At 37.4% G+C, this 27,884-nt stretch overlaps 1 protein-coding gene across 4 annotated transcripts in view; it reads left to right on the forward strand.

The window, feature by feature from the left end:
- The window catches only part of SNX29 (sorting nexin 29), a 94,701-nt gene that overhangs the window by 57,068 nt on the left and 9,749 nt on the right, over positions 1-27,884 (forward strand). For 3 of the 4 annotated variants that reach the window (XM_027885447.1, XM_027885450.1, XM_027885449.1), the window contains exon 20: positions 10,838-10,977. In XM_027885447.1, coding sequence (XP_027741248.1) covers positions 10,838-10,977 — 140 coding nt within the window. Of the gene's footprint in view, positions 1-10,837; positions 10,978-12,227; positions 12,471-27,884 lie in introns of those variants that run through there. The other variant, XM_027885448.1, reaches the window with a different exon arrangement.

A 27,884-nucleotide genomic window follows, 5' to 3' on the forward strand; every position in this document is an offset into this window, starting at 1 on the left:
CAAAGGGTTCCCTGTGTGTTCTTGCACAGAAACACGGCTTAATTTTTTTCCTTTAAGATAAGCCTTTACATTTAGGTTCTGAACCTTTGTTGGTGCTGTGTTGATGTCTAAATTTCAGATTAATGGTTAAGTAATAATTGTTATTTACTGGACTTGTTATTCTAATTTTTTAGAATATTGCAGCGTCCTTAAAATCTCCATTACTGCTTCTGCACTGGGCAGATTGTAGTAACCAAGTAAAGATCTAATTAAGAATCCTCTTGCAAGGGTATTTTCCCAGTAGAGGGCATAGCAAAATAGAAATGGTTCTGTTCTTCCACTGAGGAGGTGAATTCAGTGATTGTCTAAGTGAGTAGAAATTGAATCAGGTACCTTTCCACTGAGTGCTGACTTGACTGCACGATCCCCTTTGCTTTCCTTTGAAACACTGGATACCCCACATGGAAAGAATACACAGCACTTTTCTGAGATCAGAAGAGTGACTTTGTTGTGACTCCTCAGCTGCACTGGAAGAACAATATAGAAATCTAAAATAAGATTTCTGTCTGGGAGAAAATGTTGAGAGCAACATAATTCATCATTTTTTGCCCATGCAACTGAAATCTGGGAGCTGGATCCGTAGCCAAATGTTAGTTCAATAAAAGAAATGTGTCCCTCTCACCTGTCAGTGACTAAGCTGAATTGTAGATTTTTTTGTTTATGTGCTTATTTTAAAGTACATATTATATTAAAAGTTCAAACATTATGCTCATATATTTTAAAAGGTATCTATTTGTGTATACATATAAACACATATGTGCATATGCAACATCAGACAGCATTTAGGATATATGAGAAGTTGGTTTCTGGAATGTATCCTGTAATTCTGCAGGTTGTGTTGCCCAGCAGCTCTGTCTTTCCCCCATTTATGTCAGTGGAAATGCTGCCTTTGCAGGATGGATTCCATTTCCTTTGTTCCTAACAGCATAGCTGTGTTTTATCAGTGTTTGGTCTTCTTGTTGAGACAGTGAAGAGTTTAAGACAGTCTGCAGGATCACTATTTTAGGATTAAAATGTGGAAAAGGTCAAGATTTTATTGCAAATATAACAACGTAACTTGCTCTTAGGTTTATAATGTTTATTGTTTTTTAGAAGTTTGTCATGTAAAGAGTTATCAGGCTCTGTGTGTGTGTATATATATATATATGTGTGTGTGTGTGTGTGTGTGAGGTAATTTGAAGCGATTCAAATCAGAGCTAGAATGGTGATGTCTCTGCTCTTGAGGGTTTCACTGGTGTCACTGGTGGGTAACCCCTGTGATTGTATTTCCTCACTGTAAAAAGTTGAGGTGACATTTCCAGAGAGCAGGACTTGTCTGTTCAGAGATGAGAACCCTCCTGAATCTGCTTTTTAGACCAGATGATGGGGGAACTAAAGTCCTTTTGGAAAGGGATAAAAGGAGAAGAATCATGAGAGGATCAAGGTTTTTTAAGGAACACCCCCACCACCACCACCATGTAAAATACGTATTTTAAAATAGGAAGTATAACAATTCCTGTTTATCTGGTACCTAGACAACAGGAGAAATATGGAATAATGAAAGAGGATAATGGTGAAAGAATCTTAGGGAAGGAAGTAACTTCATTTTAGATTTGAACTGGTTTGTGTCCCAGTTCAGCAAAGCACTTCAGGACATGCTGAAATTTAAGTATGGGCTTGGCTTGCATTGAAATTGGAAGGGCAGATATATGTGCTTTTGTACTTTATGGGCTTTAGTAGCTCATAGAAAGTATCTTTCATCAGATTAGTTTGTCAAAGTCATACTGTCACAGGGCACTGAGAAGAAAGTAAAACTTGCAGTTAATGCACTTGGGACAGTGGGTTAAATACTGTTTCTTAGTGCTAAGCTTTGATATCCCATTTCTTCAAGGAGAAATGGGAGAAAATTATGCCTCTCTGATGTTTCAGCATTGGAATATTATTAAAGGAGAAAAGCTTTGGAAATATAAATCCTTCAGTTATGTATTAAAAATTTGAATTTAAAGGTTGCATTCATTAATGCTTTCTTAATTTTTGGATGATGTAATATAGCAGCTTAAGTTCTGTCTTATTCCTGATTTTCAAAGTGAGTAGATTTTAATTTTCAACATTCTTAGTGGACTTAACTAGCATATTGAGTTATTTTCATACACTCTTTTGCCTTTTGGGCTTTAGGAAAAACTGCAGCTCATATAAATTTGACAGATATGCTTGTGGGTAAAAAGAAAAGAGAGGCTTCCATTTGTATTGTGTTCAAATCAGGAAAGGAACTCAGATTAATCTTATCTATAGAGCTCTGTGTGTTAATTCTATAACACTGTTTTTATGACACTCTAAAGCCACAAAAGAAACGTTTTCCTCTGAATTCACCATATTACTTTGTAGCTGGACAGTTCAATCCTCAAAGAAGTATGAGCTTTAAATAGCCATTAGGATTAAACAAATACCATCTAGTTTTCAAGTATGTAACTTCACTGAACTATTATACAAATAGAAATAAAAATAATTTCCCAGCGTTGCATAATCATTAAGTTCTGTAGTCACAGACACCTCTTTCCTGACACTGTCACCTGCACACTAAGGGGGAGTACAGAGTATTTCAGACTGTGAATCCAGATCCTCTGGGTTTTCTCCTGCATAAGAGTGCAGTTGATATTTTATGTATACAGCTCTAAGAAAAGAGCATTCAGTTCTTCTTCATTTCCATTTTTTTGTCATATCACTATCTAAGAGGAGAGAAATAAGTCAGCAGGAAATGGTTGGCTTTTATATGACAAATACTTTCTAGCAAGCACTTCTGATTGTGTGGTGTGAAATGCCTGGGTTACCTGAGGCTCAGCATGAAGGTTAAATCCAGCACAGTGCAGAGCAGCACATTTCATTTTCAGTGCTTTAAATTAAAAGGTAAATAGTTCACCAACTCTCCTCCATCTCTTTCAGAATGTCTCCCTGAATTAATCTGTTCCTTTGGTGCTCAGTTGCACCATTTCAAGGAAATAGTGAACGAAGCCTTTTCAATTTACAAAAATTTACTGCTAATTACTGCTGAAGTTTAGGAAGAAGGAATACAGACTCTTTAGGGTCTACAAGACAAAACTTTGCCTGTCGAGGTTTTTTTCTTATTCTTGCTGTCTTGTAATGCTGTAATTAAGAGAAGCAATTTGTCCTAACAAATTATTGAATCTGGAGCCCATAGAAACAGTTCAGATGGTGTTGCTTTACATCATGACATTATGGGGGAAAAAAAAGAAAGTCATTTACATGCTGCTTGGACAACTGCTAGATAAAAATATGGCAGTTTTGTAACAACTCATGCGTCATTTAGATATTCTAGTAGCCTCCTGGTATAAAACGAAAATATAAAAATAATGTTCTAAATTTATTTCTTATTGTGATGGTGATGCTAAATTACCAAGTTACTTGGCTTAATAAACTTCCTTTCAGAGGGACCTTAACAGGGACACCTGATTACAAAAATAAAAGTAAAACCCTTCCTTTTCTGAAGTTGAAATTTTACCCACATTTTTCTCTTTCTGTACTTATCAATATACTTGATTTTACACCCCTCCTCCCTCCTGAAATGTATTGTTTTATAAATATTGGCAAATTTTCATCTTACTCACTGTCCAGCTTTTTGGGCAATTGCTGGTACTAAGGATATTCAGTGTTAATTTTTTTTAAAAGAAAACTATTGAATACTTCAGGCTGTGTGAAATGCTGGAGGCACTTCCTGCATGAAAAATCTGGTTTTCTTTATTGTACCAAGTCAAATATCTTTGCATGAAGGCAAAATAAATAATGGGCACTTACTATTCCCCATTCATTCAATTTTTATTTTAGAAAACAGATTGCTCCTATTGAAGTGTATATAAATCAAATTTCTGTTAAAAGAGAATCTAGTTTTTACGTGAGGATGAAGTTTTTATTTTAGTATTAGATTTTTTTAAGGGCAAGCATCACTGTAAGCTTCCTATCTATGTAAGCTTGTGCACTGTAAGCAGTGTATGTGGCATGTTTCTAAAGGAGTTTGAGGAGGTTTTTTTTTGTTGTTGTTTTAAAGTTAGAGTCTGTCTTTATTGGTCTTCAGGGCATTTTCAAATCTGATTAAAGAAAGAAATTAAGAAAGAAAACTGCAGTGTTGTGGGGAAGCACTGAACTGAGACACATTTTAACTAATATTGTTGATAGTTATTACTGTAATATGGGCTATTGAGAAAATGGGTCTCAATTTCCTGAACTGTTTCAGTTTGCAGAATCTGCTGAATAACGTTCTAGAGTAGGCTGACAATATTTCATCTGAGGGGAAAACTGAAACAGGATTTCCCTGTGCAATGGCTGAACAAAAGATAAGCCCTGGGGGTCTTGCTGTGGGCTGCAGTTTGTTATTTTAATTAACAGTTGATTCCTGACCAGTTGACAAATTAACACATGGTTGGCATAGATGTCTTTAAATAACAAAATATTTAGATGACCCTGGATTTTGTTAGCATAACATCACCAGCTGAGCTCTTTCTATAGGAGTGGCATTAAACACAACACTAACAAGGGATCAGTTTTAGGGTGATTTTCAAGCAGTCTTTTTTTCCGTTGGTATATTCATTCATTTTTGACACGGTTTTCTTGAAGAGGATTTGGAGGAAGTTCAGTCTTTTGGAGGGATGATAAATTGCTAGCTTGAAAATGCCCAGTATCTTAAGAAACCTGCTCGGTCCCAGGACTCTGTAAATGGCCAAGCCAATTTAGAGAGGTACAGGACATGGCTTGATTGAGATCTATTACAGGGGGAGAAGAATTTATCAGACTGGGATTGTCTGTTGTTGAGCAGCTCTACATGTGCTGCAGGAGATGCCTGAAGTCTCAAAAGATTAGAAATGCTGATTAAAACGTTGCAGTTTTCCACATAAATTTGTGTGAGACCAAGGGCATCACAGCACTGTAGCTCACCCTTAACAGGTCTGCCACTGCATGGGTTTGCAGCAGTGCCTTTTTCAAACTACTTTATCTAAAAGCATTATTTGCTTTTCTGGTATCTTTGAAATGACCCCAGATTTGGAGATAGAAATGCATCAGCTATTTTAGTAGGCAAACACAGACTAATAATTACAATTATGTAGTAAATCTCTGTTTAAAGAAAAATAGATTTCTTTTCAAAACTGACAGTTTCTTGATTTTTTTCTTTGTATCTCATCCTCTTGAATTCCCCTTTGTTCCACTGAACAGCAAATGAACAAAGAAATCTCACACTGGGATGGGGAAAATGGCAATTTTATGTCTTGTGTTCCCTTGTTATGTTGTGCAATGCCAGCCTGATTGTGCCTGGCAGTTCCAGTATGATGGAAGTTTTAAGCTCATGTAGTTTCAATGATTTGGAGATATTTTTTTGTTAATATGGTAGTATCTGGCATATTTAGTATTGGAAACTGCACCTTCCTAAAGGTTTCGTGACGTGGTAATTACTGAAGGACAGGTGTATTCAAGTCCTATTTTACTGTGACCTTTGCAAAGGTATCAATTAGCCTGTAAAAAGTAACACTTGCTATATAACTATTTTTTGATCACAAACCAGTGAGAATGACTCAGCAATTGAATATTTAATTAGCTCCTATTTCTGATTTCATTTTGAGGTTAGCGATTTGGTGCCTCATAAATAGATAAAACCAGATGCAATAATTTTGCCAAGACTGGTTGACCAAGATGGTGAAAAATATTAAGCTCCACTAGAATAACCTGAATTTATTTCTGCATTTGCAGGTTCAACTTTGACCAGCACTATTGCCAGTTTTATTTAGGGTGGGATGCATTGTGTGCTATCAGAGACTGATTAATTAAAGCCCTAAAACCATATGTCCTTTTATTTTAATTGAGTTATATTGAGCCTTTAGCTGTTTTGTTGTTGGATTCTCTTTCAGAGGTTGGTTAAATGAGATGTTATGGTTAGACCATCAGAAGCAGCATGTTTTATGTTGATTTTAACAGCACCAAACCCAGAATCTAAAAGTGTTTTATCTGTCCCTAACTCATGGCAGGTAACCATGGCAATCCTAGCGCTTCCAACAGCTCCTGGAAAATGTTGGAAACATCTTAAGTGAGCTGTCCCATTAATAATGAAGAATATCAGTGTTTTGCCATCTGTTACATACTAACAGTGTATATAAAAGACCAGCAGTTATGTGAAACAATTTAAACTGCAAGTTGGGATGAACTTGTCTTGCAATGAAAAACTGCAAAACGGTGTAACATAAAATATGGTACATCTGGACTCTGCCTCTTAGTTTTACAGCTTAACATTGTCTCCTACAAGATTTCCATTAGCTATATTACAAGTTTTACAGATTTGTAATTTGATATTATCCTTTTGCTGTGGGCAGAAGAAACTTGGCAAGTTGTCACTCAAACAGAGTTTCATAAAATATCTTGGACACCATGAATTTCAGATTACAAGTATTTTCTCAGGTGTGTTCTGTAACTGCTTCTGTAATCTGAAGCAGTTTTGCTTGTTAACTGAAATTTTGTGTGTACTCTTGAACTGTGGGCTAGGAAATAACTTTCACAGTGGTGAGTGCAGAAACAGTGGTAGATTTATTTTTCAGAAAATATGCCTAAAAATTGAAGATGAATTAATGTTAAGTCTCAATTAGTGTAGAGTGTAAGTTTACTCTGCATAAATTGGTGGTAAATGTGGCCAACATGCCCCAGAGATGTGTATCAGAATCTGGGCATATTTTCCTATAACAGAGGCCCTCTCTATATAGTCCCTTTCTTTTAACAGGGAAAGGGATTCTTAGTTAAATAGGAAGGTCAAATGTTACTTGCAAATAAAAAGAGACATTTTTGAGGCAAGGAAAAGATCTTTATTTCAGATCCCAACTGGTCAAATGAGTGGCTGGATGATTCCAGACAAGTTCTTGTTAGACAAGACCTGCTGTTTATTCCCCTTACCCATTCCATTTGTTCTGTACATTTTTAGTTTCAGGCTTTGCAATAGTACCCATTTGTGGTTTGGAGAGCAGGCCTCCTTTTTCAACCATGTAAGCAGGATCTCTCTTCAGTGAAATCTTTAAAGTTTGTGTTTCTATAAGTACTGTTACATTATCTTTCTGTATATGTGTTTGTTTTCCAAAAATGAAACTATATATTCTGACCTTTAATAGTGTGAAAATGTAAGGTTTTTTGCAAAGTTATATGAATTTGTAATTTAACAAAATTACTTTGTTCTCAAAGTACATTCGAATCAGGTGTACAAAAATGTGCACGTTAAATCTGTATATTTAATCTTAGGGAAAGAGCTTTGCTGTTTTCTATGTGAGGAGACATGCAAGTGTAGGCTTGTATTGGCAGGTACAACCTCATACAGTCACCAAAGACATGGACTAAAAATATGGAGCAGCTTTCACTGATACAAATACAAACCCAAATGTCTCACTTTACTTTTTGCTTGTAAATAAAAATAGGAGTTTGTTTACGAGTTGGACTATAAAATACTAACTAGATTTCTGCTGTCGATAATTGGGAGGGTAACAGTTACCTTTTTATTATTTGGGACTGAAAAAATTGGCCAGGCTTTGAGCCAATTGTGTTTTTCTGTTACCAGTTGTTCTGTTTACTATATTGTGACAAAAACTCTTTATTGCTGCAACAACAGCTTGGCAGTAACAACTGCCTGGTAAAATCATTCCTCTGAGTACCCAACCTGCTGTTGCAAAATGCACACTTAATGATAAAGTGTGGACCCACAGCTGAATCATTTTGACCTTGGCTTACATTACTTCTGGTGAGGACAAGGGGCCTCAGTGCATGGTACAGAATTTCATGGAATATCGCTTGGTGTTTGTTTTACGGATCAAACTTAGGTCAGGCTAACAGGACGTTTTTAACTGTTTTCAGGCTGAGTTTAATTTCTGAGATGATCTGCCCTTCGCTTGAATAAATGGCAGAAAAATGGCTATATTATAAGCACTAATTTGATCAGCTGTAAACAGCAAAAAATGCATTTCCTAAGCATGTTCTGGCAGACTTAATTAGAAAAGTCCTTTGTGACATTATTATCTGTAGTCAAGGAGATCCTTTACGGTAATGTAAGGGGTAGAAAGTACCTACATTCAGCATTTTGTTCCCATGCCTATAGCAAAGAGGTCCTACCTGTAAAAGAAGATGTTTTTATTTAAGTTCATGTGCAGTACAGAAGCCATACTAAAGGAATGCAGCTTCTGCTTAAGACCAAATTTTGCCAGAGTTGAAATTATTTCACAGAAAATACCGTGGTTGAGGATTTGTGACCAAACAAACTTAAGAACTGAAAGAGTGCTGATGAAGGTGGTACTTAAAAAGTGGAGGTGTTCTTGTGGGCTTGAAAACATCATGACAGAAGGGATGAAAGTAGAATAAAGGAGGTGCAGTGGAGGTGAGGTCATTCTTTGCAATGGCTCAAAGCTGGATCTGCACTGAGAACTGGCTTGGAGAGCAAAGCAGTGCTTCTTCCTCTGCTATGCAGTCTAGGGCTGTATAATATAACATTATTTGTATATAGGACATTATAATGTAAATAGGACCTGGGGAAAGGATTACACCATAATTGAAATGGGTTCCTGTACCAGACATCACCACTGCTCACATGATTAAAGCTTTCAGGAGCAAAGCTGTTCCACGGACTTCTTCCTTTCTTGTCCTGTGCCTCACACAGCTGGGGGTAGCAAATCAGTGTCCCTACCAATGGAGTGGTGTGATAATTTAAATCCTTTGGGAGGAAAGATGGCAATACAAGGCTATTCCTTCAGCCTACTCGAAGAATCCAGTAGGAACAAAAATCTTAGTGAACAGAAGAAAAATAGTAACACAGATGTTAGTCAGTTAATTAGTACTGAACAGCTCTTTTGTTTATTATTACCATTCCATTTTATGATAATATTATGTGTCACTATGTATTACAGTCTTTGCTGTAACGTTCCCAACAGCTTGTCTGGACTTCTGTTGCACACATTTGTCCAGACCCCCTCGGTGCAGGGGCCCAGAACAAGCTGTTGCTCAGTTCTGTTTGAGCAGTCACTGTCCCCACCAGGGCCAGGGATCTGCAGAGAGCTCTGCATGAGCTTCAACAGCACAACTTTGGTTCTCCAGTAAAGCAGGAGTTTCCAAGAGTTTTCAGACTCCACTTCTTCATTTCGTCAGCAAATCAATTAACACTAGAAGGAATTCACTTGCCACGCAGTTTGTGTGTAATGTGTGTAGGTTGCTGAAAAACAATGAGTGATAAAGAATTAGCAAAGCACATAATACACAGGGGGTTTTTACTTTCACTTAAATCCTGATTATTAAATGTATTAATGTGAAACTGGAATGCTGAAAGAGGACTGGACGTCTGTGTAAGTTCATAGGTAGAAAACCAAAGTAAAATTGGAATATTTTGGAATTTTGTGAACTTAACATAAGCACTACCTAAGATTTTGAAGCCTGTGAGTATGTATGTCTTCAGCCATTTCTCACATCTTATTCTATTACGTCCCTACTATTATGTCTAATTTCTCATTCTTAAAAATATTCCTGTTCCTGGTAACTTCTAAGGAGAGATAAGAACAGAACAAAATGTCAGTGAATGTTCTAGGAACTCTACAGCAGTCCTCCTGAATCCCAAGGAGCATCCCTGCTTTGATGATGTCAATCTACTTTATCTAAGGAAACAATAATCTCCAGATTTGCATCCCATGCATAGCACCATGGTCTGAACCTTCTCCATACAATGAATTTATTCAGTGTTGACAAATGTATTTATGGCGTTCTGTTGGTGGGTTGTCCTTTTTATTTATTTTATTTTCCAAGAAACAATAATTTGTTTCACTGCCTTTTCTTATTGAGATAAGTAATAAAGGTTGGATAGGCACATCTTAGAGATAATAGTCACCTTTGGGAGCTGTAATTGTCTAATAAGAGGTTTGGCTTCATGCCTGAAGAACATACTGTGACATTTAAACCAGGTGAGCAGAGCCTGCATTCCTGAGATAGAGGATAAACCATCCAGCACCTGATGTCCCTGTAAACCTGTTACAGTTCTATAAGGCACTGTGAAATGTGGCACCTTTATATTCAAACTCACTGTTGTGATCCCTCACAGGGAGAAAGGCTAAACTAGATTTGAGTTACAGGGTGCATGACATTTTGGTTGTTAGACTTTTAAGACCCTCAGCAGAATGTGGAGTTCATAGAATTATTCTATTTATTTGGGCCAAGGTATTATAAAATCCTGGGATCTAAAATGCTATAGAAACTTCAGGAAAACATTTTATTGAGAACTATTATTGTAATATTTAAAAATGCAATCTACTATATATAAACCCCATCACAAAATATTAATTTATTAGTAATAATAAAAGTGCTGGAGAAATACTCATCCATTCTGGAGTTTGTGCACCCAACAACTGAAAAATTTGAGTTGTGAGGAAGTTGTGAGAGTAAGTCAGCTTTTCCTCCTGCAGAGACTGGTAATTCTGGATCTCAAAAAATGGTGTCAGTTGTTGTACCACTGCCTCTGTGCTGCTGCTCAGAGTGGTTGATGGTCCAGAGGAGGCAGATTCTCCCCAGGAGAGGATTCAGCATCCTGTCAGTGGATGTCTTTGTGAAACAGGTTTTTATCAGGATTCATGATTTTCCTTTATCGCTGAGGACAGAGTCGAGGGGTTTTTGCATCTTGCCAATGTACTTATATAGACATAATAAAGAGACATCATCAAAAGATCAATTTTTACGCTTCTTGGGACTGTTTAGTTACATTATAGGATTGAAAAAGATGTTCTTTGTGCCATTTATATTTTTTCCTCTCTATTTTTAGGATGCAAAGTTTGTAGAAGAGCGACGCAAGCAGCTACAAAATTACCTAAGGAACGTAATGAACAAAATCATTCAAACTGTGCCAGAATTCACAGCCAATCCCAAAAAAGAGACACTTATTCAGCTGATGCCCTTTTTTGTGTAAGTATCTGTCAAGTACTCAAGAAAATATTAAGCTTTTTTCATCCCAAATAATTTAACATATAATGCCAACATCTCCAAACTCTTTAAAACTGTGGGGGTTTTTAAATAGAAGGCTTCTGTTCTAAGTGTAAGTCCTTTGTTATATTTAAAGGAATATATGACATGCAGACTATTTTTTTGTTTATTTAAATGGTGACTTTGAATAAAAATCCCAGTATAAAACTTTCAGAAATATCTAAGTGACTTCAAAACCTGCATCCACCTGCACTCTTCAAACATTAGGTGTCTTCATTTTATTTTATTTGGTCTTTTTTTTAAAAGTTTTGTTTTGCTTTTATTTGTGTGGGGTTTGTATTGGTTTTAAATTTATTTTGGGGGGCTGAGGGTAGAATGCTATTAAGGTACTTACTAACCAAATTAAAACTCCAAGCTGTTGAACTCCTTCTAGCTGAATTTTGCAATCTGCTGACTCATGTTCTGATTTCATTAATGTTAAAGTTGAATATGTCCAGATATAGATTAACACACTCATTTGTTAAGAATCTCAAAAGAAACCCTTTGATATACAATCACACAAGGGATGAAAAATCTTTCCTTTTTGCTTTAAATATCGTTCTTTAAGTATTTGTAAATGATATTTAGAACTATTTAAGAAATAGTATTAATGAAAATTTGTTTTTGAAAGTGGTGTTAACTTGTTAAATTTCATAATATTTTGGGTTAATAGTATTTTACTATAAACATCAGCTCTCTGTAAATACATACATAAGAACAGGAGGGATCTTTGGCAACAAGCACCACAGTTTTTTGCATTTGGCAATGTCATAAATCTCAACACATTGCATGAAGCAATGCACTAGTGTGGATTCAAGAACATTCTGGGATATGGCAAAGAAGTTCTGTTTATATGTGTACCTGTGAATTATTTCCTTAGAACTTTTTCTCATATAGTAGATGTTTCACCATCCTCTCTGGGAATACTAGTGGGATTCTGGAAAACTTAAGCTGTTGAGAAAAATAACTATATACCTCATCTACAGCAGCAGACAAAATGGCTTTTTAATGCATTTTTCTACTGAGAGATCAGACTCTTCTTCTGCAGCTAGAGCAGCAATATTAAATTAATGTAAAGAACTTTTCTAAGATGTGCTCCTTCTCTCATTGTCTGAAAGTATAATCATTTCTAGGCTATTATTTGAACTTTGTCCTTTATTTTCTGCCATGACCTGGCACTGCTGGTGATTTAGAAAAGACATCCAAAAGAAAATGCATTTCAGTTCCATTTCACATTGCCAGCTTCTCCAGTATTGTCTGTCCTTAATGGATTTGGAGCTTCATCAACAGGAGATCTTGAACATGTTGGACTCTGAAGTGTGGATTACATTAATCAGTGGTAACTTTGTACCATACCCGCAATTCTTCTGTTAGTTTTAATAGGATTTTATTTAATAGTATTTTACACTGTAAATACATATAATAATTCTGGTATATTTAATTTATCCTTTGCAGCACAAGTGTATGCACAATTGATTGCATCTTTATCAATGAAAGAGTAGCTACAAAACACTGAGATATTAGTCATAGGACTGGGCTGTAGGGAATAGTGGTACCTCAGTCTGGGGGGAAAAATTACAGTCTTAATATTCATAAAGTCTCTAGGGCATTAGATCTGTCTATTAGGAAGCAGTGAAATATAAAATATAAAAATAATTATCTGGTCTTAAAGAGTTTCTTCTGACTGCAAAAAGAAATGACCACAGTTCAGTGTGAAAATGAAAAATCCCAGAAAGGTTATGTCTGATTAGGCATCCTATTGATAGAAATTACAGGGTCAGTTTTAATTAATCACTTTTAAGATCTGGTTTTGGTCCTAGAATATGATTATGATGAACGGAACATAAGATGAATGTCTCTAAGACTGAATCCACTGATAATTTAATGCTGGAATGAATATTGCTGAAAATTGTTGTTGTGAGGTTGTTCCTTTGGGGATTTCTCCCTTCCAAGTGTGGTGATTCCGTACAATCAGGCACAGATCTGATGAGGCAAAACGTTTTAATTGATCTGTATGAAATAGCCTGCCACTGTTATAAAGGATGAAATTGCTTTTATTTTGAAACTCAGTTAACAGTTTGCAGTACAATAACATGAATCAGTTTGCTGGCATTTCTTTTCATTATTGTATCAAGTGCTGGTGGTTAATCATGGAAATGTAATTTGTTTTGAATCCTAATGCTGTGAACTGTCATTAATGTGCTCTTTCTTTCCTCAGTCTTTATTGCTTATAATCTCAGTCTGTATATTTTTCAGTTTTAATACTTTCTTAGCTCAGTCACAGGATTGGTCAAAGATTTTCCTTTATAGTCCACTTTCATGTCTTAATGTAAAAAATAGATTCTGGCTCTGCTAATTTGTCTATTTACATTCTTCATAATAATAAAATTGACATCGCAAGATAAATTTTCCAGTCCATGTGGAGCAAAACCTAAATCAGGAATTGGCACTGCTGAATTAGATTGCTACATCTGTTAGCTGGTGAAGGCCTGTCTGTTAATACTTACTTAAATTAACATTTATTTGCACTCGTGATTGGTACATTATGGATAAACAAAACTTGTTATAACAAGTACACTCGTGTTTTAATCACATTTTTATCGGTATGAAATCTCTCACACACATTAGCCCTTTGTAAATACATGCATGAGAACAAGAGGGATCTTTGGCGACAAGCATCACAATTCTTTGGACCATATAATTGAGTCTTCAACATAAATCATCACGATAGGTTATATGATCTCAAGTAGGTAAGAAGCTAAAGGCTGTAAACACTTGGGAAAAGAATCTCTAGAATGTTGTGATGGTCCATTTTTCTATCTCTTGGTTTCTGTATCAATTGCCCTCATCTTGTAAAAGCTGAAGATTTCAGCCTGGTGTGGGGATTGGCTTAGTGATCTGCAGAGGTGCCTTCCACCCTCAAAGAGCCTGTAAATCTATAACTCTCCAAAATCTGCACCTACAATCTTAACCTGAGTTGTGTTTTACATAAACCCTGCACAGAGAAGTGTTGGCCAAATACACAGCTGGTCACAGAATGTTCCGTGTTAACCAAAAAAGTCAAAGCAGTGGGGAAGCATCAAAGCAGGTCCCGCACTCTGTAGATCTACAGTGCTGACCCAATAAGAACAGTGCCACTGTGCTGGTTCTTTTGCACTGGCCACGCAAATGTTTGGATTAAAGAATATGCAAGAATGGTACAAACACAGTTTTGTGAATATTTTCACAGATGACTGTGCTGAGTACTTCCTTATCTCATATTCTAGGCCACAGCTATAAGTTACAGCAGCTTCTAAATAACAAACATGTTCTGCTGAGCTGCAGAGCTGGACATTTATTCTCTTGTGGTAGCTGCTCAAACACAGGCTTTAAGAAAAGCAGAGAATCTGCTCAGTAAATCATCAGCAGGTTCTGCTGTCTGCGGGATGTGTTTGAACACCAAAGGAGTCATCAGTTCTCCAGGATGATTAAAGGACTGTAATTTTCTAAAAAATATGTTGTCTTCATTTCCCTGGGTGACATTACTGGCAGCATATTTGATAGCAGAAGTTGTATTCTTATGTGTTCTGTGTCAGTTGTCTTTGAGTCACCAAGTTAAAGTTTAGTTTTTAAAAAAAGAAAATCACAATTTCTCCCTCTTTCTCATTTTGTAAAATGCTTCTCCCCTCTTGGAAGGTGAAGTTATGAGAAATGTGATAGAGAGACAGAGGTACCACCTGACAGGCAAATTTCAATGCCAACAAATAAGTCACTCAAAAAAAAAATGTTGTCCTGGGAATATTCCTCTAAGATTTATTTAGCACTGAACAGTGTGTAAAGCCAAGCATCTGCTTTTGGTCTTGCAGACAACAAAGTTAAAATATTGTGGAGGAATAGATGATTGTTCTCAGTTGGTTGAAGAACTTGGTGTGGATTGGATTTGGGTTTTTTTCTTACCATCACTGTTTCAGCTGTACTTGTCAGTGTGTCATTGAGAACATTTAAATGTGTATATTAAAGGTATGAGAGGTAAAAAGAACATTACATTCTATACAATATCATTGCTAGTATTAAGATCAAGTATAAAGGAAATAAATCTTTTAGGAAAATTACTGTGAGGTGCCTGTGGATGTTGTATCTCTGAATCATTTTAAAGACATTGGCAATGGACCCTTCCAGGGTTAGTTTTGGGATATTTTAGAGGGATGAAACTATTTACTCAGACCTAAAGCTAACTACAGGCTGGTTATCAGTTCATTCCATCCAGTGGCTTCATCTCTCCATGAGGGATGGGTCATACACAGCAGATGTGGCACTGTTTTAGTGTAAGGAATGAACTCCAACCTCCTCACAGAAACATCTGTAGATTATTATTTTAAACGAGATCTTTGAATACACAGACATGAATATATTTACATGTGAAGACAGAGGTGCTGCTGTTCTGCTGTTTTTGCACCTTCAGGTAAACAGTGAGATAAAAAGCAAAGAAGCAGTCCCTGAAATACTGTAAAACAATATCGCTGTGAAGTAGGGAAGTTTTAAATACAATGTTGAATATGTTAATTTCTCAAAAACTGAGTTGGTGATGGCACTTCTTACAACCCTCAGTGCACGTATCTGTGCCTTCTAATGGGATGAATGGCAGCATTCAGCTGATGGATCCTAAAGTGCTGTGGCCGGTGGCCAGATTTGTACGGGATTGCATCCTCTGGAGTGGCAGTTTGTGTTATCAGCTTGGCACTGAATGACTTCAGTACCTCGTAAAATTTACATCAACAAACTGGAAATAGCATTCGCTTAAGCATGGGACTGTTAATTAGTAAAGCACCTCCTAATGCCAGAAACATGCTAATGAAACCAATTTATCGCTACATTAATTGATTGATCTACTTATAAAACTATGTAGAGACATTACACAATATTTATCTTCCAATAGAACTGTGTTGCCAAGCACTGATGATTGTTGAAGCAAAAATATCTTAGATACCTCAAATTCAATGAGCATGTTCAGATAATGCAGGAAGTTTCCTTGCAAAAATGTGATATTCTCCTGTGGAGTTTTTGTTGATGAGAAAATTGAAATATTTGAATTTTGAGTGGATTGTTTTTAACAAACATAGAGTTGTCTCACTGTTATTCTTGGTTTCTGCATTCCTCGCTTTGACAGTTTTGGTTTTAGTCTTTCATAACCTATGATGCTTGACATCAGACTTAAAAAAAGCATCATGCCTGTTTTGATCTGAGTGAAATGTGAAGAAGTAGGGCAAAAATTGTTCGGTCAAAATAGATGAAAATTCCAACTTTCATCGCTTCCCCTTCTGCAAGAATTGCACGTTGCATTGTCTTTTATTTTGTGTTTTGGCACGTATTGGCACTGAAGATGTGTATTGATGGTGTACTGCAAATATCTTAAATTTGCCTTTCCCTGCCCTGGGTAGTTGAGAGAGTTTATGGATGTTAGAGGAAAAAAGAGAGAGGAGAAAAAATATCAGGAGGAATAGAAACAGTGATAAAGAGGGCAAGAAAACGCAGGGAGAGAGAGGCATGGGATGCTTAGTGTTAAAAGGAGGATGGTATAGGAACTGTGGGTAAATCCTGGTACTTCAGGCTAACTAGAAGCATTATAAAGCCAGCTTTATCCAAACAAGGGAAGATGGTGTTATGAGTATAGTTTTTCATTTTACAAGTGATCTGCCTGGGGTTTGACAGGCTATTTGTGAAATAATTCAAGCTTTGCACAGGACATTAACAACTGACACACTTTGCCAGTGATTGTTCAAGTCTGTCAGGGAGCATTTGTGGCAACTCTGCTGCTCCTTTCCATGTGGTAAAGAACTGTCCTGCATCCTCTGATTTTATTCAGACTGAACGTTTGCAAAATTATTTCTTACTTTATTACCAGTGGTTTGTCTTTTTGAATAGTCAGAATACATTTTAAAATCTGCGAACTGAGCTAGGGAAAGATTAAATTAAAAATTACCTGTGGAAGGTGATTGTGTCCATAATGCAAACTTCTAGCGTAGTTTTTATTCATCTGTGTGGGAAGGACATTGCAGAAGAAGCTCTGTTTAAATTTGAGTACATAACTGAGCAAATCTTAGCTTATCCTTGAGGATTTTCCCAGCACACTTATGTTGAGTGTGTGCATGGAAAAGCACTGCCTTGAAATACTTTTGGAAGATGCTGGGAGGAACAGTGTATCTGTACTGGCAAGAAATTTTGATTACCCTGCTCTCTATTGATCCCAAGGGACAGTTTGCAGTACAGAGATACCATTAAAAATACCGTGGAGGGAAAAGCTCCTTCGTCTGGTTTGTGACCAGAGCACTGAAATATCCAAACTCTGTTTGCTTTGCTTAGTTATTTGTTTCTCTTATCTGCATTTCTATAGGTCGTCTTTCTTTTTCCATCCATTGGTTTTTTTAAGAGAAATTTACCAACAGTGCCCAATGTAAATAAGTTTTATTCAAGTGAAAGAATCTGTTTATGTCTCTTGACTCCTGCCCACCAGTTTTCTTGCTTTTGATCCCCGTTTCTCACTTGCATTTTCTCAGTCTTTCACTTTTGAGGCACTACTGAGTCAGAAGTGTTTCAGTATCCGGTAGAAGTCCAATTGGAAGCACTTTGTCCTGCAGATAGGGGTAATAATGAAATTATTACAGAAACACATCCCTCTAAGCTCACCCTAATGAAACACCTCAGCCTTGTGGTGTTCCAGAACTAAGACACCTCAAAGAAAAGGTGTTTGTTGTTTATTGGCCTCGGTGTGGTGCTCAATAAAACTGGTGTCATACAGCAGCTCCATAATGCTGAAGGGGTTCCTGGATTGTATTTATTGCCTTGTTATTGAGGCTTGCTATTAAAACAAAAATCAATTTCACTTTCAAATACTATGACTTATACTAATTACCATCTCAATAAAGACAGTGAGACTTGCTTTGCAAAGTTAATTGCTATGAATTGTTCAACAGGCCTCACAAATAGGTATTTATGAGCGTATTTCCATAAAGTAGATTTTTGTCGTGCTTCTTTATATTCAAAGTGACCTTTACAGTGCTTATGAGAAGAATAATTTAGTGTATACTGAACTAGAATTAAATACTCTCCAGTCACCACTGGAAGCATTTGAGGGCTGGTGATCTTTTACAGTTGCTTCAGAATAAACTCGTGTTTAATGCTGCCTGAGAAAAGAAGAGTTGTGTCTAAAATTGTTGAAACAAATGAGGGAGAGGCCATGGTATGAGATTTCTTTTGCCTGTGTAGAAATGTACAAGAAATGTTCTCCTTTGCATGGTTTGAAAAATGGGGCAAAAATGTAAAGCGAGTAGGTTGACGGTGACAGTCAAGAAGCACTTTGTGTGTTGCTGTTGGCAGCTCACTGGTTTATACTGGTTTCCCTTATAAACACACAGCCCATAAAGCTCTGAAGCAGATGGAGATTCTGATGAAAACAGCCATGGTCAACGTTACAGCAAATCAGTGCTGTACAGGAGGAGCTTTTAACTGTGCTCTGCTTTTTCTGCTGTTTGACTCCCATCTGTCTTTTGCAAGGAATTGGCTGGATCAGGATGCTTTGGAATGATTTTTTTTTTTTTCGTAGGGCCCCACGAATTCTATCATCACTTCCTATCATTTTTCTCCCCCAGTTAACAATGGGCTTTGTAATGAGAGATTGTTCTGAGAGAAGATTTGTCATCTTCAGTAGCATATACTTCTTCTTTTTAGTCTTACTCTCTTCCTGCTTACCAGCAACCTCAGCAACTCCTCACAGAGTCAGGGTTCCTAAACTGGGCAGTTTATGTCCCCAAAATGCTTAACTTGTAGCAGTGCAAGAAGAGGTTAAGGTTTTTCTCCTAACAGAACACTCAGCCAGTTAAAGTTTTGTGTCATTACAGCAGTGATCCTGTTTCCTTGGTTACAGGCAAGTCACATGCACTCCCTTGTTAAAAAGTGAACTCTTTATATATTCAGGCATTTCTGTACTGCAGCAGGTGTTTCTGAAATTGGTAGCAAAAAAATGGGCTCTAGAGCCAGGAGAGAAAGTTTCAATTTTGAGTTTGGGCAAAACAGGGAGAATACATTTGTAATTATTTTCTTTATTTTGCAAGCAACATAAAATTGGACCAGAAAAATATAATCTCTGTCATCCCTGGGTTTTTTTGTCTTACAGTTCTCAGCACTTATTTTAAATTCACATTTTCAGTTTTCTCTGCTGGGAGTTTTACAGCAAACAATAGCCTTATAGCTAAGACTCATGCTGGTTAAGACCAGAAAATGTAAAATAGAAATCCCATCCATTCCCAAATATGTCTTGCACAGATATGAAGTCAGTTTGTAGAGCAAGACAGATATTTAAAACAAAGGGGGCAACCATTTGTTATTTTAGTAGAAAGAGGTAACTAATAAGTTTTTTGTATATTTAGCCATCGTGCTGAAAGAATATATAAATCCTTTGCAGAGTTCTAAAGCTTAGAGTCTAAATGTGAATCAGTTCATTTTCTATTGCCCATCCACAAAGGCACACCATTCCTGTCAGCACCTGACTGCTCATTGGCCTGCATGGCAAGGATTTGCCAAGGTGGATTTTTGGTTGGCTAAATCAGAAACTATTTCTAATTATAAACACACAGAGAAAAATCCCGTTTCTGTTTTGTCCATACCTGACTCACAAACAGTGGATCCAATATTTTTTAAAGCTCCTTATGCCAGTTTTGGATCTGGAACAAATTTTTGCATCCTGGCTCTGAAAAGAGGAATGCTAGAAATGCTAATATAGTTAAGTGTGCAGGACTTCAAAGTACTGTCCTCGTTCTTGATAGCATGAAAGCACTTCACTGTGGAATAAGATATGAACAATCAGTTTACTATTTTTTTTTGCTTTCAGCATTGTTGACAGCCATCTTAAGGCCTCTTCTTTGTAGTGTGGCACGATTTTCCTAAGTGAATAAAAGAATAAAGATGTTCTTGTCAGGCTATCCATAGGGTAGCTGTACCTGACACTGAAGTACAGAATTACTGCACGTTTCTTGTAAGCATTGTGGTTTTTTACCAGTATTCTGCCTTTATTCTCTTCTTACTGTCTATCAGCACTGGTTAATGTATTTAATTAGTGACATATAGGAGTAGAATTTCACCCAAGAATATGTAATTATCATAATGTGTTAGGGGTTTTTTACATATAATTTTAATTTAGTTTAAATTAATTTATCATCAATGCATAAAACCAGAAAAGTCCAAATTGAAACAGTAGGCAGTTGCTCACCAGAGCTGTTCTTTTAACTGGAGTGACTTGTTCAGTAAGAACTTGTTAGTGAAGTTTTCAGCCCAAAGAAATGTACTGAAAATACTGGAATTTTTCACAGAATGTGTTTTGGAAGGTAGAGCAACAGAATAGAAATGTCTCAAATATTCAGTAGGATTTCCTCACAGAGCCTGGGCAGTCCAGTGTCTCACTATGATCGAGGTCTGGGAGTTGAGGTCTATACTGCAATAAAAATGTGAAATGAGGGCAAACTGAAACATGAAAGAGGTGAATTGATTAAAGCAATAGCTTGATTTGGAGGTTGTTAATGCAGAGAAGAGAAGGGAGAGAGAATTGGTTTCCATGTAGCTGTGGGAATGGTGATCTCTGGGCAATAGAGCTTTGAGCCAGCTCTGTAGAATCAACTCAGCACAGGAGTTTGCTGAGAGAAGAATTAGGCATGAAGAGGAGCAAACAGCAGCTGGGAAAGGATTGGTTCATAGTGTAGTGGCTGTTGATGGGAATTATTAAAGGAAGAAAAACTGGAGAAGGGAGGGAATGCAGGAATAAATGAGTAGAGTAAGAGCAGAGGAGTGATGTGAAGTGTAACAATCAAGAGACTGAAGGAGACAGTTTGGACTAAATGAAGAGAATGTATTTGAAATGAGGTGAAAAAGGGTAGATGGTAGTAAAGAAAGTAAAAAAGAAAATATGGTAATAGGGGGTTTATTTTCCTTTAATGGATTTTGTGCACACACAAAAGAAGCCATTTCTTTGGAAGTGATTGGGTTTTGCTCTCATTTTTTGAAATGGCAATGGTAGCTGAACTAGAAACAAAAACAGAGGTTCACCACAGGCACAGCCTTTTTACTCAAACGTTGTGGAGAAGGTATTTTGTCTTTTGAAAACAAGCCTTGAAAACAAATATACATGGGTTATTATTCTGGTATTTCAGAACACTCTTATTGAGTGTAAGGTTTCAGTTCCATGTAGGATCTTGGGGTGGGAAGATCTGGTGCAAAGACCACTCTGCATTCACTTGTTACTCCATGTGTATATAGATTCCTCTGTGTTGCCTGTTCTGTGGGTACTGGCACAAAGCTTTGTTTTTCTTCCTTTAATCCTCAGGTCTATAAGCTTATATTGTCTCCTTCTCATACCCTCAATATATTTTTGTGAAGTGCCTTCAGCATAATTCAGGATGATTTTTTTTTTTTTTTGTAAGTACTAGAAACTTGGAAAATGCACAAGTAAACAACTTCTGTCTTCCAACTTCACCGTCTGCATACTGTTAAATCAGTTTCTGCTCATGTAAATATTCAGTGGATTCTAAGGTAATTTATATGTTTATTTTTTTTCCTTCCATACAACAATGTTTGTAGTCTATTCATCCTGAAACCCTAGAATCCATATTTGTATTTCTTCAGTAGGAAATATTTTCTTTGTGCAGTTCTAAAACTCTCTTGTCACTGTTTATTGGTACCAGTATAGTGTAAGTGGACATATGACATTAAGAAACGTGCATGTGTGGGCCATATGTGAACACTCACAAAATTCAACCTAGATGGCAATTTTAATAATATTTAAAATACAGATATTTGTGATATCATCTGTATCAGGCTACTGTGCTCATTCTCTAGGCCTAAGGTGTGAACTCTGTGAAAGAACAGAGAAAAGTGAACAAAACTGAACCATTTTTTAGGTAAAGCAAGAGGCAGCTCTCCTGGGTGCCGTGTTCTGGTTGGCTCTGAGTGTGGCTCTGATTCCCTGTGGCTCTGTTAGTCCATGTGTTGTGTGCACACAGCACAGCTCAGCCAGGCTTGCCCAGAGCCTCCAGGTCTGCCTGTCAACCCTATTTACCACCTGTCTGTGTTAACTGAAGTCACCCTGAGAGCCCGAGGTAGATGTGTTCTTGGTTCAGCAGCTCTGCAGTGGGTTAATGTTTGTGTTGTCTTTGTCTCCAGGTACAAAGCCACAGTGCTGGACTTAAATTTTGGGTAAAACAAGAGGGCATGTTTTAGTTCTCATGCAAAATGATAATCAAGAGTTGCAAAATACAACCATGAAAATAGTCAAGTACAAAACATTGTATGTAAACCTCTCCATTAACCTCCTGCTCTGCACCTGATTGCTTAGAGTTGTAAAACAATGACTTTCAAAATGTTTACATTTGGAGGAGATTGACATCTCTACAGTTTTGTTAAAAATTTTTCTTGTAAACATGCGGAACATATTTCTACTTGAATACCTAAGAAATCTTACAGGGCATTTCCTTTCTTCCTTCCCTTCAAATAATAGTAATTACGAAAATTTCAGACTGTTTTTTTTTGGTCATTAACAAGTATACACGATAAAGGAAGCTAAGTCTAATTCTCTTGTTTGCAATGTTCTAGTTATTTCTTTTTACAATGTAAACCAGTTTCTGGCATGATTGCTTGAGTAGGATTCCTTTAAAAAAATTCTCTGATAATATACCTAATTTAATGAAAAAGAGTTTTATTTTCTACATATTATCCTACATTTTCCAGTAAATGGGTCTAGACATGTCTGGGCACTTTATTTCCTAGTTATCTTCTCTGTCTGTAACAATTTGCTCCATTACTCTGCTGGAATTGACTTTTTCAGAGGAGGAGAGCACAGAGAGGTTTGCAACTCAGACAATCAATAGCTGGCAATGTGCTGAAATGTTGGCAGTTGAGCAAGTGCAGATTCCTCCATGTTCTTGCTGTCCCTGCTGTAGGATGGTGTCTGCCTTCCAGCATGTATCTTGAACTACCAAAGCTGTACCTTTGTGGCCCTTTTCAATCAAAGTCCCAAATGCTAATACAATGGTTCTAGAAGGGCAGAAAATTTTCAATATAAAAACTCCACAAACATATAGAATTGTATTACATCCTAATACCTATTTTTATGCAGCATCCAAGTCATCAAAGAGCACCAGACTGGCCAAAAAAAAAAAAAAAATCAAAGTGAATGCTTTTGTTATGAAGATAATACTTTTCTCAGTATAATTTTTTAGCTACTGAGCAGGTGAGAGTACATTAAATTGCCTCTGACAGTTACTGGAATGAATGTATAATGGTAAATGTGGATGATAAGAGCAGCTCATTGCATGGTTGTGCAGGACTGTTTCAGGTCCCTCACTGTGCCATGTGTGCACCCCACAGATACCTTTGATAGATCTGGGTAATGTTTTTTGCACAGAATTTGCCCTTCTTGAGCTGCTTTCCTGGCCACTAAGTCACCTTACCTTGTGGTTAATAGAATCTTCTATCAGACCTCATGACAATTAGAAACCTAAGGTGTTGTTATCCACTGGATTACCCTCGTTTGCCGTGGCAGTAATATTGTCAAAGGACACAACTTAAACCACCCTTGCCTTGCCCAAATCTACATCAGTTCCTTGTAAGGAAGTTGTGGCTTTCAAAGCTTACCTTTTGGCCTACTAAGTCCTACAAAATAGTTTGTAATATTTATTCTACAGCTGCACTTAAACTAGCTGATCTATAATTGCTTGTTAAGTTTCTCTTTATGGAGATTATTTTAGGAAAATTGCCAGCTTTAGATATTTACAGTCAAATCTCAGCATATGAAGATTGCATAACAGCTAGTCAGGAGATGTGTTTTGGAGAACTTATAGGTAGGGGAAGGGAACCATCTGCAGGTCTCTGACAGAAAAGAAGTGTGGCACCAGAAAGTGTTTTGAACACTATTGCTCTAAACATGTTGTTTTGTAAGAAGCCATCTGGTCAGGCAGAGCGATCCGTGTGCGAGGGCAGATGGATACGGGAGCTGGGGGATCCAGAACCCTCCCTTACCGTTCCTGGGCTCCAGAGCAAGGCCTTAGAGGAGACTCCTGAAGGTGTGTCAATGCCCTGCACACAGCAGTAGCTCCAGTGCTCCCAGGCCTGATCTCCTCCTTGGAATGGCAGAACGCTGGCAAAGCCCACGACATTTCCAAGGAGAGGAATTTTCTGTGTTCCATTCTCCATACAGCTGAAAGCAGGTTTCAGGTACCCCACGAGGCCTTGGAGCAGATGGGATTCTGTACTTTCTGTGTTGACAAGTTCTCACACCCCAAATCACTTTCAGTGATTCTTTTTTTTTTTTTTTTAAATTAGAATTTCAAATGTTCAACTGAAGAGGGAATTATTTATTTAAATATATGCTCACAGAATGAATAGAAACTGATTAATGGAACTGAAAAAAACCAAACAAAATAATCTCTTCTTTATCATACATATTGTATTTATAATATATTTGGAAGTTGCATAGCATGCAACTGTGCCACTTTAATAGGTTTTTAAAGCCATACTGTTCTAACAAAGAGTGAGGTTATTTCTACTGCTGACTTTCGTTGATGTCTTGAAAGGAATTTAAGGGCCTGTCTACTGGCAAAACATATTATGCAAAGTGGCCTATGTGACATGGGTTTAATTCTCTACTTAGAAAAAATATTATATAAAGTCATGAAACTGATAGAGTTTATTACAGATAACAAACATGAGTTGCTGAAATTTCGAGTCTGCATTCAAGAGAAAGACTTTATTTTGCCATTTTCAGCTTGAATTCCATTAAAAAGGGAGCTTGACTGAGATATTTGCCAACAATGCAGACCACCTGAGAAATTACTTTTATTCTCAGAGTTTCAAAAATGTGGCAGAATGGAAGAACTCCCAGAGCAGTGTGTGTGTTGGATCCCCAGTGAGAGCACAATTTAGTGGATTTATTGTTTGGGAAGCAGGGTCCGAGGGAGATGAGCTGTCCCATCACCTGCATTTCCTTCTACTCAGGGCATAACCACTGTTCTGTCTTCAGTTCCCAAACACCCACTGTCTTACCACCAAACAGTCTTTCTGATACTCTGGGAAATTGAAAATGGTATTTTTTTTCAAGATATCTGATGCAGAAAAACAGGGAATGATCCCTGTAAGTCACTGCCTGCTTTCATTTCCCCCTGGTGACTGTCCCAGAGGGGCTCAGGGATCGTCAGTCAGGCCCAGTTTGTGTTTGTACCCTGCAGATCAGGCCTCTGGGCACGAGGAATTGCTCTACGTTAAGCCAAGGGCCCTTTTTGTATTAGGGGGTTCTCTGTGACATTTGCAAACAGTTTTGGTGCAGTGTATTTGTGTAATCCATTGTCAGGAATATGGCCAGCTAAGCCCTCAGACAGGAGTTTATGATGTTTGCTCCAGATCCCCTGAAATGTCAACATCTCGGTTCAAATGCCCTTGAGAAATCTGTTAGGGAGGGGCAAAAAGGGGTGGTAATTATTGAAAATACACTGTTCGTGAATCAGAATGTGTGTGTGTAAATATATTCCCATAGTAAATTTTACACAATTACTAGAATGTGTTTTTTTTTAAATTAATTTGCTAATGAAACAATATGATTTTTTCCTCTTCATGTAATCGTTAGATTTGGAGCATTGCAAGAACAACTATTCTATGATGCTTATTTCACTGGGAGTTAAACCAAAGATTAAGTTTAATTACTTTTCCACAGTGGAAAAGATTTTCAGGACAGAAAGAGGCTTTACTGAGAGATGGATATATAAACTTTCTTCCTTTCTCTGCATATGAAGCAGTAAGGAATACTCATGAATATGTGGTTTAGAACAATCTGTTTATACACCTTATTTTGCAGTCTTCCAGTGCTTATTCATATTCCTTTCTGTGCAAGACTGACAGTAATGGATAAATGGATGCATCCATCCAAATACATAAAGCAAATAATCTTCATAAGGGAGGTATCTTTGTACTTGTGCATGTACTTGGCTTTAATCCAGACCATAACAAGTTTGTTTATGCCTAACTGCACAGTTTTTCAAAAGAAGGTGGGTTATTTCTTTTCCTCATTTGAACTTGTATTGAAAAATATTCCAGCAGCCGTCAGTATCTTATGTGAAAACAGCATGAATTAGCTACAGGCCATCACTGAAATTCAAAACATCCTACAGAAGCTTTGTTCCTTGGTTTTGTTTATCTGCCAGCTGTAAACATAGCCCATTCAATTCTGTTGCATTTCAGATGCTATTTTTGTGGTGTATTTTTAATATGTTTGGCACTTCTGTGGCAATAGCAGAATCCATGAGCAGTTAGCTGAAGGATTCTAGAATAACTTGGTGTAATTATAGGCACTTGTCTATTAATACCAAAAAATTAATAGTATGCAAGTGCACTTCCCTGCCACAGCATTAACAAATGAGTAACGAAGGTGATCATTGCTGGGGTTTTTTAAAATGTTCTTTAGACTGCTCCAAATACATCCTCTGTAGGTACAAATTAGACCAAATGTCAGTTCAGAAGTGCAAAATGACCTACTCTGTTGAGGTCTGTGCAGAAATAATCGAGGCAGCGTCGTCACACAGTGCTGGTTCATCTGCAGCCTGCAGACGTTGCTCAGGTGTGTCCTCTCCATGCTCATCCCACTCTCTGTGTGTGGCCCTTCCAGGGACAACACGACTGAAGGACTTTGCATATTTACAACATCAGTCCAACATGAGGTTGCTCTGGTGTCTGAGGATCGAGTCAGAACAGCTGCAGAGTTCCTAATTCAGCTCTGCATTGTAGTGAAATGGGCTTCTTCAGTTTACAGCTGCTGGAATAACCCAATTCTAGATAGAAATTCCAGGAAGGATTTGTTCTGGGATGGCTGGTATCACCATGTCCAAGAGCAGACCAGAGTCATTTTTCTATAAATCTTCACATATCAATTCCCCAGTTCCCCAGAGTTTGGTTATGCCAACAGCAGTACGAAGGTTTATTTTTAGATTAAGATTTTGCAAATGCATGATATATAGTAAGAAGAGACCCACTAATATGTGGGTTTGCATGGATTGCTGTTCACTGTGGAAAGTTAGAAATCTGTGCCTTGCAAACAGCTTGCATAAAATCGCCCAATTTTACAACAGCAAAATGAGCCAAAGAGCGCTTTTCTTACAATACCATGTCTGTCTGACCTCTGAAATCTTGTTTCTCAAATTTTATTCTAACCTTTAAGAACTCATAAATTAATTCTTTATAAGAGATTTAATTTATTAGTCTTAATACAGTTTCTGGGTAAATCATAAATATACTGAACAGCTCTAAATGTCTGGCTCTGTTAGAAATCCTTCAGTAGAAGACTCGTACATATTAAAAGAGAGAAATCCCAAAGCACTGTTGAGAAGAGCCAGGTATGACCAAAGGGAAATAAAATGGGGCTGGTTTGTGCTGTCAGGCAGACTGAATATTTTATCATATTTTTGCTGTTAGTGCAACCGCTGAGTTAAGTGCACCTAAATCCAATAAAATCTGGTGCCCAGTGTCTCTGAGCACAGGGCAGCTGTGTGGATAGGATTGAAAAGGTTCCATGTCTGCCCGTAGAGCTGTCACTGTATCACCTTGGTGTGTCACCTTGTGGGGCACCATCAGCCCTCTCGTCCCCAGTGGTGTTGGTCACCGCTCAGGCCTGCACAGCAGCACTGCAGGGGGAACTGCAGGCTCACACTCCACAGGGTGTCTTCTAAGACTCCTCCCCTGCTGGCAAAACAGAACCACCCTAACAAAGATAAAACTCTGCATCATCTTATTGCCTTCTGGTGCTGCAGATGTGCATGTGTAACACTGACCTCTGCCCCACTGATCTG

This window comes from Empidonax traillii, unplaced genomic scaffold (genome assembly GCF_003031625.1).
Source record: "Empidonax traillii isolate 1590-97213 ecotype Southwest subspecies unplaced genomic scaffold, ASM303162v1 scaffold166:size2381449, whole genome shotgun sequence".
Classification (NCBI taxonomy): Eukaryota; Metazoa; Chordata; class Aves; order Passeriformes; family Tyrannidae; genus Empidonax; species Empidonax traillii.